Source organism: Condylostylus longicornis, unplaced genomic scaffold, assembly GCF_029603195.1.
Source record: "Condylostylus longicornis isolate FDR11 unplaced genomic scaffold, ASM2960319v2 ptg000081l, whole genome shotgun sequence".
NCBI classification, from domain to species: Eukaryota; Metazoa; Arthropoda; class Insecta; order Diptera; family Dolichopodidae; genus Condylostylus; species Condylostylus longicornis.
This window is the reverse complement of record NW_026578049.1, coordinates 2,230,297-2,245,135: the sequence shown is the minus strand read 5'-3', so window position 1 is coordinate 2,245,135 and position 14,839 is coordinate 2,230,297. Positions and strand designations below refer to the sequence as shown.

Genomic DNA, 14,839 nt, shown 5'->3' with positions numbered 1-14,839 from the left:
AGTATAATTACGAGTACTTACCATTTTCCACATATACTGATATTATTTTTATATTTAATACAAATTAATATTTTTAAAAATTTTTCGCCAATGGCAAGTCTACTTGCAAGTGAATACTATAGGTGATAATGGGTGAATATATAGTAAAATAACATTATAGGTGAAGTTAGTATTTTGACATATTCATTTAATACAAGTTGCATTTTTATTTACTGTCTTGGCATATATAAGAAATTCTATGAAGAAATAGTGTTACCAAGGCGATTTAAGCTCAGGTTTTTAACATTTTTAAGCATTTTCCCGCAAGAATTTGGTTTAATATCATATTTTTAAGTAAATCGTAAATTTATGGAAAAATTATATTTAAAACATGATCGGTAATTAGCTTCAATAGTATTAGCTTTAATTCTGTGGGAAATACTCTGGTGGCCAATAAAATTAAATTACGTGTGTAATTGTGTATTAAAGTTTTTGAGCAAAAATCTGAATAACCCGTTAATTCATGAATGTTTATAATTTATTGTACAAATCAATATGTATACATGAAGTAAATAATCTTGTAAACAAAAATTAAATGTTCATTTTTGATTAAAATTGCATAGCAATGAAATTCACGATTTTATATTGTTTTTATAATTTATTTTTATCGTTGTTGATGTTTTAAAATTTTCAATTTTTTTTTTTAATTCAAATATGCAGAATAAAATAAAATAAATATTTTAATTCTCATTTTTTTGTAATTTTATATTTTGATCTCTATATAAAGTGCAATAAATTAAACCGCACTTAAATTAGTTTTTATTTTAATTATAAAATTTAATTTGTAAAATTTTTACGTATAATTTTAAATTTTTTGAGATTTTGAATTGGAAATGCTTTTAGATTCATTGAATTCGTTCAAAAAAATTTTGTGTTTTATAATATAACATTTAAAGTTAGATACCATCAAAGATCAGAAGCAGGTTGTACTGCTTAAAACAAAGTGAAAAAACAACCATAAGCCTCTTAGTAGTAAGATTGATTTATTCAAATCATATTGCACATTTTTCGAATCTACATAAAGTTTTATTTATTTCATAGTGACTGTTGAATTAATTATTGATAATATTGATAATATATGATAAAAATGTGGCATATGTATATTACGAGTGGAACTATAGGCTGCGTTTTGTTAAACCTTTACGTAATTCCTTTACTAATTAGCATATGCTTTTACAGTTGCCATTTTACCTTATGTATAGTATTCCATCTTGCAATTTACACAAAACGACATCTTTTTAAAAATAGTTAATGTACATTTTCCTACTATTGAGAAGTTTGTTTCCATCGAAAGCTCCATGATTAAAATTAAATTTTTTGCAGGGAAAATACACCAGGAGAGATCCAAAATGCAGTAATACAGTATTACAACAATTCAGCTTATTAAGTGATTCGGGTTATTAAGGGTTAATTCCTGAATTGTGCAGAAAAACAGGTTCAGCGTATTTTGAATGTCGAGAATAATAACACAAAAAAGAAATTTAAAAACCGTTTTCTTAATAACCGAATCCCTAACGTGTACATATTTTAGTATAAATGTCCTGTAATTTTTTTTATTTTCTATTTTAACAGTTTTGCTTCATATAATTAGTATTCCATATATTTTTAGTCAGCACACTTAATTTCTTATTTGCTTCATTGCAATAAAAAATTAATACAGTCTTGCTCCAAATGCACGGTAAAAACAAGTTTGTAATCGATTTGTATCAAAATGGATCAAACTTTCCACTGTGATTTACCTGATAAAATATAAGATATTTCGAAAAATAATTAAATGACAGTATTGAAATTTTGGGTTGGATTAGTAAATTAATAAACAATTCTTTAGTGCGAATATCAATGAAACTTTTTCGGACTAATTTTTTTTAACGTTCAAATCTTCTTTTTCGATTAAATCGGATTCGATTCGGAAAGGGTTTTTTTCCACTCATTTAATCAATATTATGTATTCCGGCCAAAAGTATGCTAAAATTTGTTCATTGAATTATAATAAGATTGTTTTATGATTTTACTTAATACAAAAGTAATTTTAATTAAGTATTGTCTTTCATATTTCAACAAAAGTTTGGAGTTAATACATACATGCCTATTGTATAATACAAGATACCTACATATACACGTACGTAATTTATTTGAAAAAAAAAATATTTTAATATTCCATTTACGGATGTATATAAATTTACTAATTCCATTAAATTCCAAAATAATTACGTCTTCTCTTTATTTGTTTTCCTCGGACTGCTAAAAATAATGTAGCGTGCTACAACTACACTAATATGTACGTGATAGAATACAAAATTCTCTATTTCACTTAACAGATGAGGTCAATAATTTGCGAATTTTTTTTTTGTTTTGTGTTGTGTTTTGTATATTTTTTTGCTCAACACGATTAAAAAGCAAGTTCAATTCATACGCTGCGATGCGATACGATGCGATACGATGCTATACATTAACGCGCAATCCTACACGCTTCGAAATTTATCTACAAATATGTGTATGTGTTGTGCATATGTATGTTACTTATGAATACAGGTAAATCTGTATATATAAATACAATGGATATAAGTAAAAAAAAATAAAAAAAATATTTAAAAAATTAAAATTAATTTTTAATGCTTTTTTTATCAAAATTAGTGGTATAAGAAAAAAACTTAATTTTTCATTTTCTCTCATTTTCATTGTGACGTCTTGAGAATTTTTTTTTTCCAAATTTAAATCGACATGTCAACAATAATTTTAATAATTTATTAGGCAATTGAAAAAAGGGGAAACTCAATTTTTTTTTGTTTTCGTTTTTGCCAATGTGACCAAATTAATTGAATTATGTATTTTGAATTTGAAAAATTTTGTGTGGTGTTACCAAGTTAGTTCATTTTTGTTTACAAATATTATTGTTTTATTTAATTATAAAAAATTCAGAAAACTAAACATAATATCATTTTAATTCGCATAATATTAAACATTTTTTTTTAATTATAATTAATAATGGTAACTATGAAGCCTGCAGACTCGAAATTCATTATAAATTTAATTTGCTCTAGTGATTAAATAAAATAATAAACTACAATTGCACTAATTTTGCTTGAATTATTTTCATAACTGATGGAAATTTTTCTAAAATAAATGCTTAAGGGTATATCGAAACCTTAAAAAATTCTCTTATAACAATTCGTATACGTATTTTATATTTTTATATGCAGAGTATAAATATGTTATTTTTCACAATATATGTAGAAACAAAAATTTGTGTGAAAACTGCGCTACTATATCATAAACAAAATTTACTAACTCCATACTGTTCTGTTCATAAAGGCTGTTCATAAACAAATGATGCTAATTTAGTTTGTTCTCAAAAACATAGCTAAATTTTCGTAATATATCGAAATTATTATGAGCAGCGTAGTAAAGTCCTTTGAGCTGCTTTGATATTATGGAATAGCTAAAAATATGTTGTATACATTCATTGCGTTATTCATCACATTCCGATGAGTTCCAACTGTTTCTTTCTTTGAAACAACACATAGGTAAATTTAATACTACAAGTATGTTTATGTGCTCATTTACGTAATCAATTGTTAGGTGACAGCTGATAATGTGTCGAATTTTATCAATTGTCATTGGCAGCTAGTAAAGATAACACAAGAAAATATAAATTGCTAATTTCAAATCAAAATATTTTAAGCAAAGGCTTTCAAATTTAATAAAAAAAATTGACACAGTAACGAACTATTTCTGTTGCCATATTGTGTATGTATATGTACATTTGACGTAATTGTAATGATCTAACAAAAATGTAGAGATCTAAATTTTTTTTTCTCTCTTACAATTTATAAATTAAACAAAAATTATTTTAGAATTCAGGAATTTTCATTTAACGTGTTGAAGTAAAAAGGAAAAAAAACAACTAATGTTTTTTTCATTAAAATAAAAATGATGAAGTCAAAGGGATGGAAGAAGTGTAAGAGTGATGAATAAACTGATGTAGTGAAAGGGATGGGAGGTATTATTGTAGACGTAATTTTTGGAATTTGGAATTATAATTTTTGATGCATGATAATTGTAAACAAAAATTCATGTAACATTTTGAGGTTATGTTTAAATAAAAGATGTTTTCGTGCTTCTGAATGATTTTAAAGATTTTCTTTTTCTCTATAATCAAGAAATAAAAAAGAGCGAATTTGCATTTTTATACTTTATGTAAATAAAAAATAAATTTTGAATAAATATTGAAGAAAATTTATTTACAAAATTACTAATTCATATATGTATAGTTTTCTGTAATTGCTTAATAAACGGTTTACTTTTATAGAATGTAGATTTGTAACACACTGGAATTTTTATAATACGAAAGTTATTTTTTATGCAATAGAAAAGTATCTAAATAATCTCACCAGAATTTCCTCATGTTATGTTTGTATTTTTGGGCCAGGACATGTGAGAAAAAGTAGTAATTTGACATGATAAATTCAGATAAAACCAGTTGCTTTTATCCTTCAACAATTTATATTTAAAATTTATTTAAATAAATTAAATAAATTAAATTTATTTAAATAATTATAAAAATTTTATTGCATACATTTAGGAGGAAAAAAAACTACAAGTAACATTAACTTAGTGATAAAACTAAATTGTTCGGTTCTTTTAATTATTAGAAAATTAGAAGTTGGTTAAGAAGACACTTATCGTTACTTCTTTGCTCTTACAAAAGTTAAATCTCATTACAGTTTTAAGGGTATGAATAATTGTTACTTCGTATCCGTTATTGAAAGCAATGTACTCAAACCGACAAGTGTTCGGGTTTAGGTCTGCTCTGTGCAGATTATTGATACTTTTGAGGGCCATATCAAAGGACAAACAATTATTGCTTTTATTTTTACTTTTATTAAAAATCTATCTCCTTCATTTTTCCTTCTCTATAATTTTATAAATTTTATTATTTTTATTCTTACATTTTGTATTTGTTATTTTCAAATTCCATTCTTTTTCAAAAATAGCTACATTACTCTTAATTTTAAATATTATTTTGTTGAATTTATTGTAAACAAAAGAATATATATATGTATGTATGTAGCTACTATTATTATACTTACATTATAGCCAAAGCAAAATCAATACAAAATCATAATTTTTATATTTAAAAAGAACAGTGAAATCACAATGTAATAGTGAAGAATTTTTAAAATATTTTTATTGTATCGATGCCCGATTGTTACATATTCTCTTGAATAAACTATATAGTGATAATTATGAATATAGGAAGAAGACGAAAATTATATTTTGCTATAATATATCGAAAAATTTATTTATAAGAAGATGGAAAATAGAATGTGCAATTTGTAAATTATATTAAATAAACATGTAATATATAAACTGTGCTTAGATTAAATTAGATTTGAAATTGGGGTGAACTAAAAGGAGAATGTACACACAACACATTGTTAACAGTGTTGAATTACTGAAATACTAATATCACATGTAGTCGTTTAATTAATAGGTATTTTGCCTATTACATTAATATTATTAGCTCAGTGGAAATTTCTTCATACAACTGCAGAACAGATGGTTCTTTTGATTACATCATCCATCTGTTTTACGTCATAAAAAAATTTAACATTCTCATATTCGCCAAATACATGACGAAATTTTTTAGCAACATTTAAATGGTATGTATGAAACCATCGATAGACGATTGATTCTACGGTATCGGAAGTAAGATTAACAATGAGGATAATCTCAGAAGTTAAATTATGAGAGATGAAATACCAACTATAACAAATTTTTGTTGTTCATAGTTTTGAATATGTTTAACTTTATCAAAATTGTTTACTAATATCAGATTATGCTCTACTTTAATTCCAAAAAAAGTTGATGTCTAGTTAATTGTATGAATGTTGAACGAGTTGTGATTCACAATAAATTCTCAAATAAATTTTTTTTAAATTGCCTTTTCCTTTTTTTAACTTTTTCTTTATTCAAATACCGCACAATATCATAACACTGCTTGTTCAATATCATAACACTGCTTGTTAAGTTGTTTAATTCCTATATTTTTAAAACTTTTAAATGTTAAAATTTTTCCTACCCTAACATTTCGGATATTAGGCTGTCTTTCTAAATATTTTTCTCAAGCTAATATTAAAGTGTATTTATTTTTTTCACAACACAGAAAAATTAGAATTTTGCATATAATTTTTAATTAATTTCAGATTTTCAATTAAAAGGGTTCATTTTTTCGCCCATCTGATGGAAATATAAAAAAAAAATATAACATTGATTTTTTTATAATAATGAAAAAACACCAGTTTATTGAAAATATTTAATAAAAGATCGTATGAATAATAATAAAATATTCTTAATAAAAATTTTACTAAAAGAAATTTTCTTCATAATAAGGTTAAATTCAATAAAATTTTAAATGTAGAAAAATGTGGCGCAAATAATTTTTTTTTAAATTGTTTACAATGTTATTCATACATTCATACATTTCTATATAGAAATGAAAAACCCGTGTAATTGTGTAAAATATAAAATCACCTGTTTTAGATTTTATTCAGGCAAAATAAAATTCTTTTTCATGAATGAATGAGAAAAATTTACATTAAATTTTATAAAGATAATTGTACTTGTTAGATTAAGTGTACACGTGTCCATTAATAAGTTTTCTAAAAATAAAAAGCTTTTAAAATATTTTTTGTTTTTATAAATTTATTCATATATAGCTACATGCTTACATACTCATTCACAATTTTTTTTATTTTAAATTAAGAAAAATTCGATGACAGCTGTATAAAAGAAAATTAGTAATCGATATACTATACTTATAAGAAATCGATTTATAATTCTTTTCTTAGGTGACACATATCAAATATACTTCATTAAAGGGTGTGTCAAATAATTTTTCTCATAATCGCAAATTCAAAAACCTCATTAGTTTACTTTTTTCGTGTGTTTGATCGCTGGGATCTTCCACGTTTTAAAGATTGCGTATACGTTACTTACGTATATATACGAAATATACCATGGCAACAATTGATGTGGCAAAATATTATTTTCAAACTTTTTAACTATATGAATATGAGTATTTCAAATCTTCCACAATATTCTATTTTTGAATTATTTATTTTTCAGTAATTAAAATATTTTACTTATTAATTAATTGAAACACAAATTTTGTGTAATTAGGTAAAAATTTAATTTAAAATTTCGTTTTAATTCCTTCTCTATAATTGTTAAATGTTTATGTTATCCGAAATATATTAAAAACTCTAATTTTAGCAATTGTTTTGAATTGCAGTCCTTATGGTCTCCTACGTAGTGAAATTTTAATTCACTAGATAATATTATGATAGAACAAAGTAACCGTCCGTTTAATTTGCTTTTTTTGAGGTAAGGCTAGTAAACAAGGAGCATTAAATTTAATCAAACTGCAAGTAAAATAATTTTTTTTTAAAGTTTCTAAAAAATATTAAAAAAAGGATAAAGTTTTCACTTGTCACTTCGAATCACTTAAAATTTTCTAATTTTTTCACTTTTACTTAGATACCATTGAAACTTTGAAACTTCCAGAAAGTCATAATTTAATTAAACTGTTTTTTTCCATATTCTTTTTATTATTAAATTCTCAGTTATCAAGAATTCATCACCTCTAATTAAGATTTACGGAATATTAAAAAAAAAAACCAAATAAAATATTAGTGAAAAACAAAAAATTATGAAAAATAAAATTTTATTTCTTAACTTTCCGCCCAATTTATTTTCATTTTTTTATTTTATTGTTTTCTTAAAAAATATATGAATGGAAAATGAATGATAACAAAATTTGACAGTTTTGTCGTTGTTGACGATAACGTTTTGAATGACGGACCTTGATTAATTTTTCCTTTTGAAATAACTAAGAATTAAATACAATATTATTGGATAATGGAATTTACTTTACTTACTAGACTTTACAGACCATAAAGGTCTTTAGCATAATTTAACATTTTTTCCCAGCCGCCACTGTTCTGGCGGGCGGCTTTTCTCCAATTGGAGACACGAAGTTAAGAGCCGCCAAAGTTTGGTCTCTCCAATGTAGATGCAGCCTACCTCGACGCTCAATCCTTCGGGTCTGAAATCGAACACTCTCCTTGCTGGGGCGTTTGGGACATTGATGTTGACTTGATGTTGACTTAATAATAAAAACCCTTTATAAAAATATAAGTATTGGGAATGACAATGGGGAATAAGAAGAGACTAATTATATTGAGTTAGATACGAAAAATTTGTCACTTAGTACATCTTTGCACTTCACCGATATATCAAACTTTAATTTTCAAAATTTGCATATCTACAAATTAAGTAATATATTGTATATCCTATAATTGTGATGAATATTAGAGGTGTTTATTAAATTTTTTTTTATAAAAATTATTTTATATTTTAATTTGTAAAAATTTTGTTTCGTTGATAACTCAAGTATATAGACTCAAGTTAAAAATCTGGCAACAAATAATATGAGTGTACTTTGGTAGAGAGGAAACGATTATGATGGACAACATAATTCAAAATTTTAACAAAAATTGTCCAAAATAACAAAATTTTTTTTTGATTTCTTATAAAGAAAACGTAAAATATTAATAATGAACTTCTTTCACCGCTTACTTTTGGAACTGAAATTTTCATTATTAGATTGAAATGCATTGTCTTTCTTAAAAAAAATTTAATAAAAAGAAAATAAATTTAGTTGATTTGTTGAAATTTGAAATTTCTTATTATTTGAACCCCAAAGTATTTTCAAAATATTACTCTCGAGTTACAAGCAATTTTTAATTTCTTAATTTTATTAAAGATTCGGACTTTGTAAATGATTTTCTGTCAAAATGTTAACTGATTGTTTGTCAAATTTTGATTAATGTCATTATCAATATGTCATTAATCAAATTTCGACATAAAATTGCGACATATGCTAACATTGATTACTTAGTTGTGATTTGAAAAAACAAAATTTAAACTTGAACTCCACTTTTTTGCCCTTGACTAATATGTACCAAATAAAATATTTATGCTCAATCACAAGCAATCGCACCCAAGTAAAGCCATAGGCTGGAGAAATCGGGCTCCCCCTTGTGCAGATTTTGTGGGGGCGGTGCACATCCTTTCCGAACCACCGGTACTGGCTTTCTGGCGTCGCGATTGGTTTGCTAAGCGTTCGGGAACTGCTGTCCAACTCTCTTGAGGATATCTCCGGCTTCATACATGAAGTTATGATATAATAGATAGGAGTGGGGGGAATGGATGCGGTGGCCCAGGGGCATATTCCTACTCCACTTGGTTCACCTTAAAAAATCTACCCAAGTAAAGGATCGTTATTAAATATATTTAAAATGCGTGTTTTCTTTCACTACTCCTTAATTTTTTTTATATTATTTGAAATATCAAATGATTCTAATATAATCAATAAAATTTTAAAGCGCAATAATTCAAAATTTTTTTTTATTTCAAACATTTGTGAAATTGAATGTAGATTAGCAAAAAAAAACAATCAATTTTAAAATTTCAATAACATTTGAAATAAAAAAAACCTTTAAGAGTTTAATATCACTTAAATAATAAAAATATCTAGTTAAAATCCATTTAATCTAAAGAGCTTTTTAAGTACTTAAAATATTTAAGCATAAAATTATAAAAATTCAACTCAATTTCATTATTCCAGATGGCCTCCATTTTTATTGTGAATTCTATTCAAAAAAAAAAAAATCAATTAATTTCAAACAAGATTTCAATAAAAATTGCATACCTATTAACTTATTTATTATTGAAAATTAAATACATTTTTATTTTAGAATATTTTTGGAAAAAAAAAGTATATAAAATCATAAATTCAAAATGTGTGTAGCATCTCTATATATACGAGTATATATGTACTTTGTATGCAATGTATAACCATTATTGAGTCATGTATGCACATTATAGGATGCCATTGAAAATTTTGTAAAATTCAAAGAATTTATTTCAGGAAGCAACCAGTTGCGCTGCTGTCAATTGGGCTTCATTTTTTAAATTGTCAAAGTTATAAATATATATGGTAACCATATTGTAATTGTGTTGTCACTCTAAACTTTCACATTTTCTATTACTGTTATCAAGCCGTGTTCCAGAGATTCTAGAATTTTAAGAAAAATTTTGAGTTATTTTAACAATTTATTAATTGAATTCGAATTTCAAATAAGTTATTTTTACGAGATTTTGAAAAAGGTAGCAGTTTGCTTTTATTTACCTAAAAATTAATTGAAATATAAGAAACAACAAAGTTTTTTGAATTAATTTTGGTATGACGTAATTTTTAATATCTTCATTTAATACAGCGTTCTTTGTGAATTATAGAGAAATGTATATACTTACTAAAAGCTGAACATGCAACGCTTACTTGACAAGCTTCTATTAATTCAATTTCAGCTAATCGGCAGATAAGAATGTAATTAATTACGACATCTACAATTCAGTACGCCAGTTCTATTTTATATTCAATAAGTCAAATCCTGCACAAACAATTATAAAGTAAATTAAAATCTACTACATTTTGGTTGCCATCTAGAAATATTTATGACAGTTTGTTTACATTATAAGAATTTAAAAAAAAAATAATTTTTTCACAATCGAAGGAAGTCACCATGTTCAAATAATTTTTAATTACATTATTAAATATACAAACAATTACTATTTAATACTACATAAATTTTAAAATATAAAATTAAATTAATTTTTTTATTATTTTTTCTCGTTTTAGATCTTATAAATTATATTAGAATATACACAAATTGCAATTAATATAATTTATACTTATGTAGTATGTATGTGGGATAAATTATAAAATACATACAATTTATTTAAAAAGGAATTTAAATTAAGTATATTAAAAAAATTTTGAAAATTTTATGGAAAATGGAATCATCAATTTTAAACAATTCTATACAAATAACAATGAAATATCAAAATTCAAGATAATATTAGTTAAAATTAATTTTAATAGAAGAATAAGAAGCAGGAATAGATTTAAAAATAGTGAAAATTTAATTAAATATCAAAATACAAAATACATTTCCATTTTTAATTCAATTAAGAAGATGATGTTCACTGGTGCACATGGCCGTAAATGGGCTAATAGTGCATCATCATCTGGACAATCAAGTTCAGGATCATCACAAAGATCCCGACCAGGTCGAACATATTATTATGAGGTATAATTAAAATATAATTTTAATTTTATCTTATATTTTTTATCAAAAATTTTAAATTGAATTCGCAAAATTTTTATTAATGTTGAATTTCTTTTTATTTTTTTTCTTCCTGATTTTAGTCAAGATATCCACCATTAATTAGTAGTAGTAATAGCAGACAGAATGGTTATAAAGGTGGTGGATCTGGTTCAAGTAATTTAAAAAATTTAACAGAACATAGTGTAAAAAGAACAGGTCCCAGAACGATACGAAGTCGTCGTGATGCCGTAAAACATCAAAAGTAAATTTTTATAAAAACTCAATTATACTATTATGGCTATATAATGAAGAAAGCTTAACTTATTTAATTTTATATCTTTTATTTTTTAGGATACATGAATTTAATGGGCATAAATTTGTAGCAAAATTTTTTCGTCAACCAACATTTTGTGCATTTTGTAATTTATTTTTATGGGGTTTTGGTAAACAAGGATATCAATGCATAAGTGAGTACGTTTTTTTCTCTTTTTTGTTTTTATAATTTATTATTATTTTTTTCAAAAATTTTTGAATATTTTTAATATTTTATTATAAAAAATCTATTGATTTTAAATGTGTAAATTATTTACAAATTTGATTTAATGAAATTCCCTTAGGAAATTTTGATTATGTATGTATGTAGGTGGAATTATTAGATTTTATTTATATGTATAACCTTTAGGGCAAAATATGCAATAAATATTCAATAAAAAAACAAAGAACTGAATATAAAATTTTGAAAAATTCAATAAATTTTGGATAAAATTTCATTCATTCATATAAGAATTTTCTCAGTTCACCTAACACTTGTACATTATGATCACACAGCACATGCACTGATATTAGTACATTAAACTCAAAGCATTCCACTGCATTGCAATAATTCTAATAGCTTAAAATTAATCCTATAATACTTAAAATAAACTGTTATAAAAATGAAAATAAAAGACTGTTCTTCAAAGGAGTTCAAAAGGAGTTTATCTTTCTTATATATGAAGTACAAGTTACATCATAATGTTCCTGTGAAATCTATGAATGGGTGCATAGTTAAGGCATTAATGAATGGTTGAATATAAGAATTGCTTTAGTATATCAGTACAAATATTTGAATTTTATTTAGGTTCGACCTGTACATAATTGATAAGTTTTCGTTTCACGAATTAATGTGAAAAATTTATACATGAAGTCGAATTTTGCATTACGGTTCACGAATTATAATTTTTAAAAGTAAAGGGAGCGGTTCTGATTCAAGTGAAGCATTTTGACCTTCTGACCAAAAAAAAATAAAAAGGTTTTATAGATTTCTGATTTAATTTTTTACCCCATTTTTAATCCAGCTTTTTTCAGTGACCATAAATTATAAGATTTTATTAAAAATTAAATTTTGAAAAAATTCCGATTTGTTTTAAAATTTTTATGGTCTTACCTTTTATGTATCTTATTTTAATACCCGGTGAATAAACGAAAAACTCTGCAATTAATTAAAATTAATTTTTTTAATTACTTTATATACACTGTAACAAAATTTTTGTTTTAAATTGCTCCAATAATTAAAGGATTATGAAATATGTTTAATTATGATGAATATTTTATTTTAACAGGTAAAATGTGGAGGTACCACAAGGTGAATTTCCTTCACATTACAAGTAATTGTATACTAAATATATTAATATAAGAGATCAACAATTTTTCGTGATTTTGCTGCAAATCTAATCAAATATAATCAAATAGAGTGCAAAATTCGAATCGAGTTAAATTCTCTAAAGCAAACAATAAGCAATTTTTCGATTTGCAATTAGCAATTTTTTACAGTGTGCAATTTTTCTCGACTTTCTGTTTATAATTTAATTTTATACATGTGTATCTGAATTGACGAATACCAAATTATTTTATTGTATTAATCATTCCATCACAATAATAATTTTTGATGAATTTTTTTTTCTAAAATGCACATGACCACATACCTTTATACATAGATGTTTGAATTATTTACAAAATTCTATGCATTTTGTATATTTATAAAAATTTTAAAGAAAAATATTTTCAAAATTTTTATTGTTCTTTTCCTTTTTATAATTTTTTATTTATTATTTTTATTATTATTTTGTTTTTTTTTTTATAAATTTATTTTAAAGGTATTAAAGCTTTTTAATATAAATTTTTATTTTATAGCATGCCAAACGGCAGCACACAAAAAATGCCATGATAAATTATTAGGAAAATGTTCTGGTTCTAGTTTTAATTCAGCAAGCACAATAGTAAGTGAACTTTTTTTTTTGTATACTTACATATTATATGCAACGAAATTTGTTTTAAAAAATAATTAATATTGAAAAATAAATTAATTTGTAAAATAATTGAATAAAATATAAGATAAGTGAAGAGAAAAAATTTGGTTTCTGGTTTAGTTTTATTAATTTAATTTATTTATTTTCCTTTTAGTATTTACGAGAAAGATTTAAAGTGGACGTACCGCATCGTTTTAAACCATATACATTTATGGGACCTACCTTTTGTGATCATTGTGGTTCTATGCTTTATGGATTTTTTAAACAAGGTGTGAAATGTGAAGGTAAGACCCTTTACTTTTTATTTTGTTCCAAATTATGCATAAAAATAATATTAAATAAAAAAAAAAAATTATTCCCTTAAAATTAAAATTTTTTTTGGTAGTACACAAATGAAAGTTTCTTATTTATAAATATTTTTATATCTTAATTATATAGAAATTATTTTGTTGAAAATTGTTTGCAATTGATTATGGCGTCTGATTTTGTTTGGGTGTTGAAAATTTTTATTTTAAATTGAATGCGCATTATCTAAACGGGCATATAAATATAGACACATAATATTTTACACTTTTATAACATTGTTATTAAACAGTGCTGCCATGATTGCAACATTCTTTCGTATACCTTTGTAGTTTAATGTCATTTGCAATAAAAATGTACTTAGGTACATGATTTATTTAAAAATTTTTTGATAATTCAAATTTGAAAACGATATTTGTTTAAGATTTGTTTAAAGTTTTAAGTGAAAAGTTTCAAGTGTACAACATTTTCATGATAATTTGGCTTTAATGTCTAAATGGCGGCATTGTATAACAAAAATAGATTACTATAACTTACTTTTAATAGTATTTAAAAGATTATTTATTTTCAAGATATTAAGGACATTGAGAAATACTAGTTTAATATTAGTATTTTCAAAATATTCTCATATAGTTTTTAATTTATTTTTAAACACCAGTAACAAAATTTTTAAACACCAGTAAATTTAAAATTTAATTTATTTTTAACGTTTTGTGCGCCATCTGTTGGCAGATATGAAAAATTACGTGGTGTTATTTTCAATTAAATAAGAAAAATTTATTTTAGAAAATATAATACAAAAATTTAACGTTGTGTGTGCATGAGTATATAGAATGTCAGTGGAAAATAGAAAAGTTTAATGAGAATTTTAAAACTTTCGAAATTGAAAAAATGGACAGAACTGACAAAGAAAAGTATAAAAAATAAAATCACAAAAAAAGAAACAGAAAATTAAAAATTCAGAAGGAAGCAAAA

The 14,839-nt window shown here is 24.1% G+C and overlaps 1 protein-coding gene across 1 annotated transcript in view; it reads left to right on the top strand.

Annotated features, from left to right (window-relative positions):
• The first annotated feature begins 10,876 nt into the window (after positions 1-10,876).
• The window catches only part of LOC129613133 (putative protein kinase C delta type homolog), a 55,421-nt gene continuing 51,458 nt past the window's right edge, over positions 10,877-14,839 (top strand). The window contains exons 1-5 of the mRNA XM_055527082.1: positions 10,877-11,255; positions 11,375-11,535; positions 11,625-11,740; positions 13,446-13,531; positions 13,716-13,845. Of these exons, the coding sequence (XP_055383057.1) occupies positions 10,953-11,255; positions 11,375-11,535; positions 11,625-11,740; positions 13,446-13,531; positions 13,716-13,845 (796 nt within the window). The 5' untranslated portion in view covers positions 10,877-10,952. The remainder of the gene's footprint in view (positions 11,256-11,374; positions 11,536-11,624; positions 11,741-13,445; positions 13,532-13,715; positions 13,846-14,839) is intronic.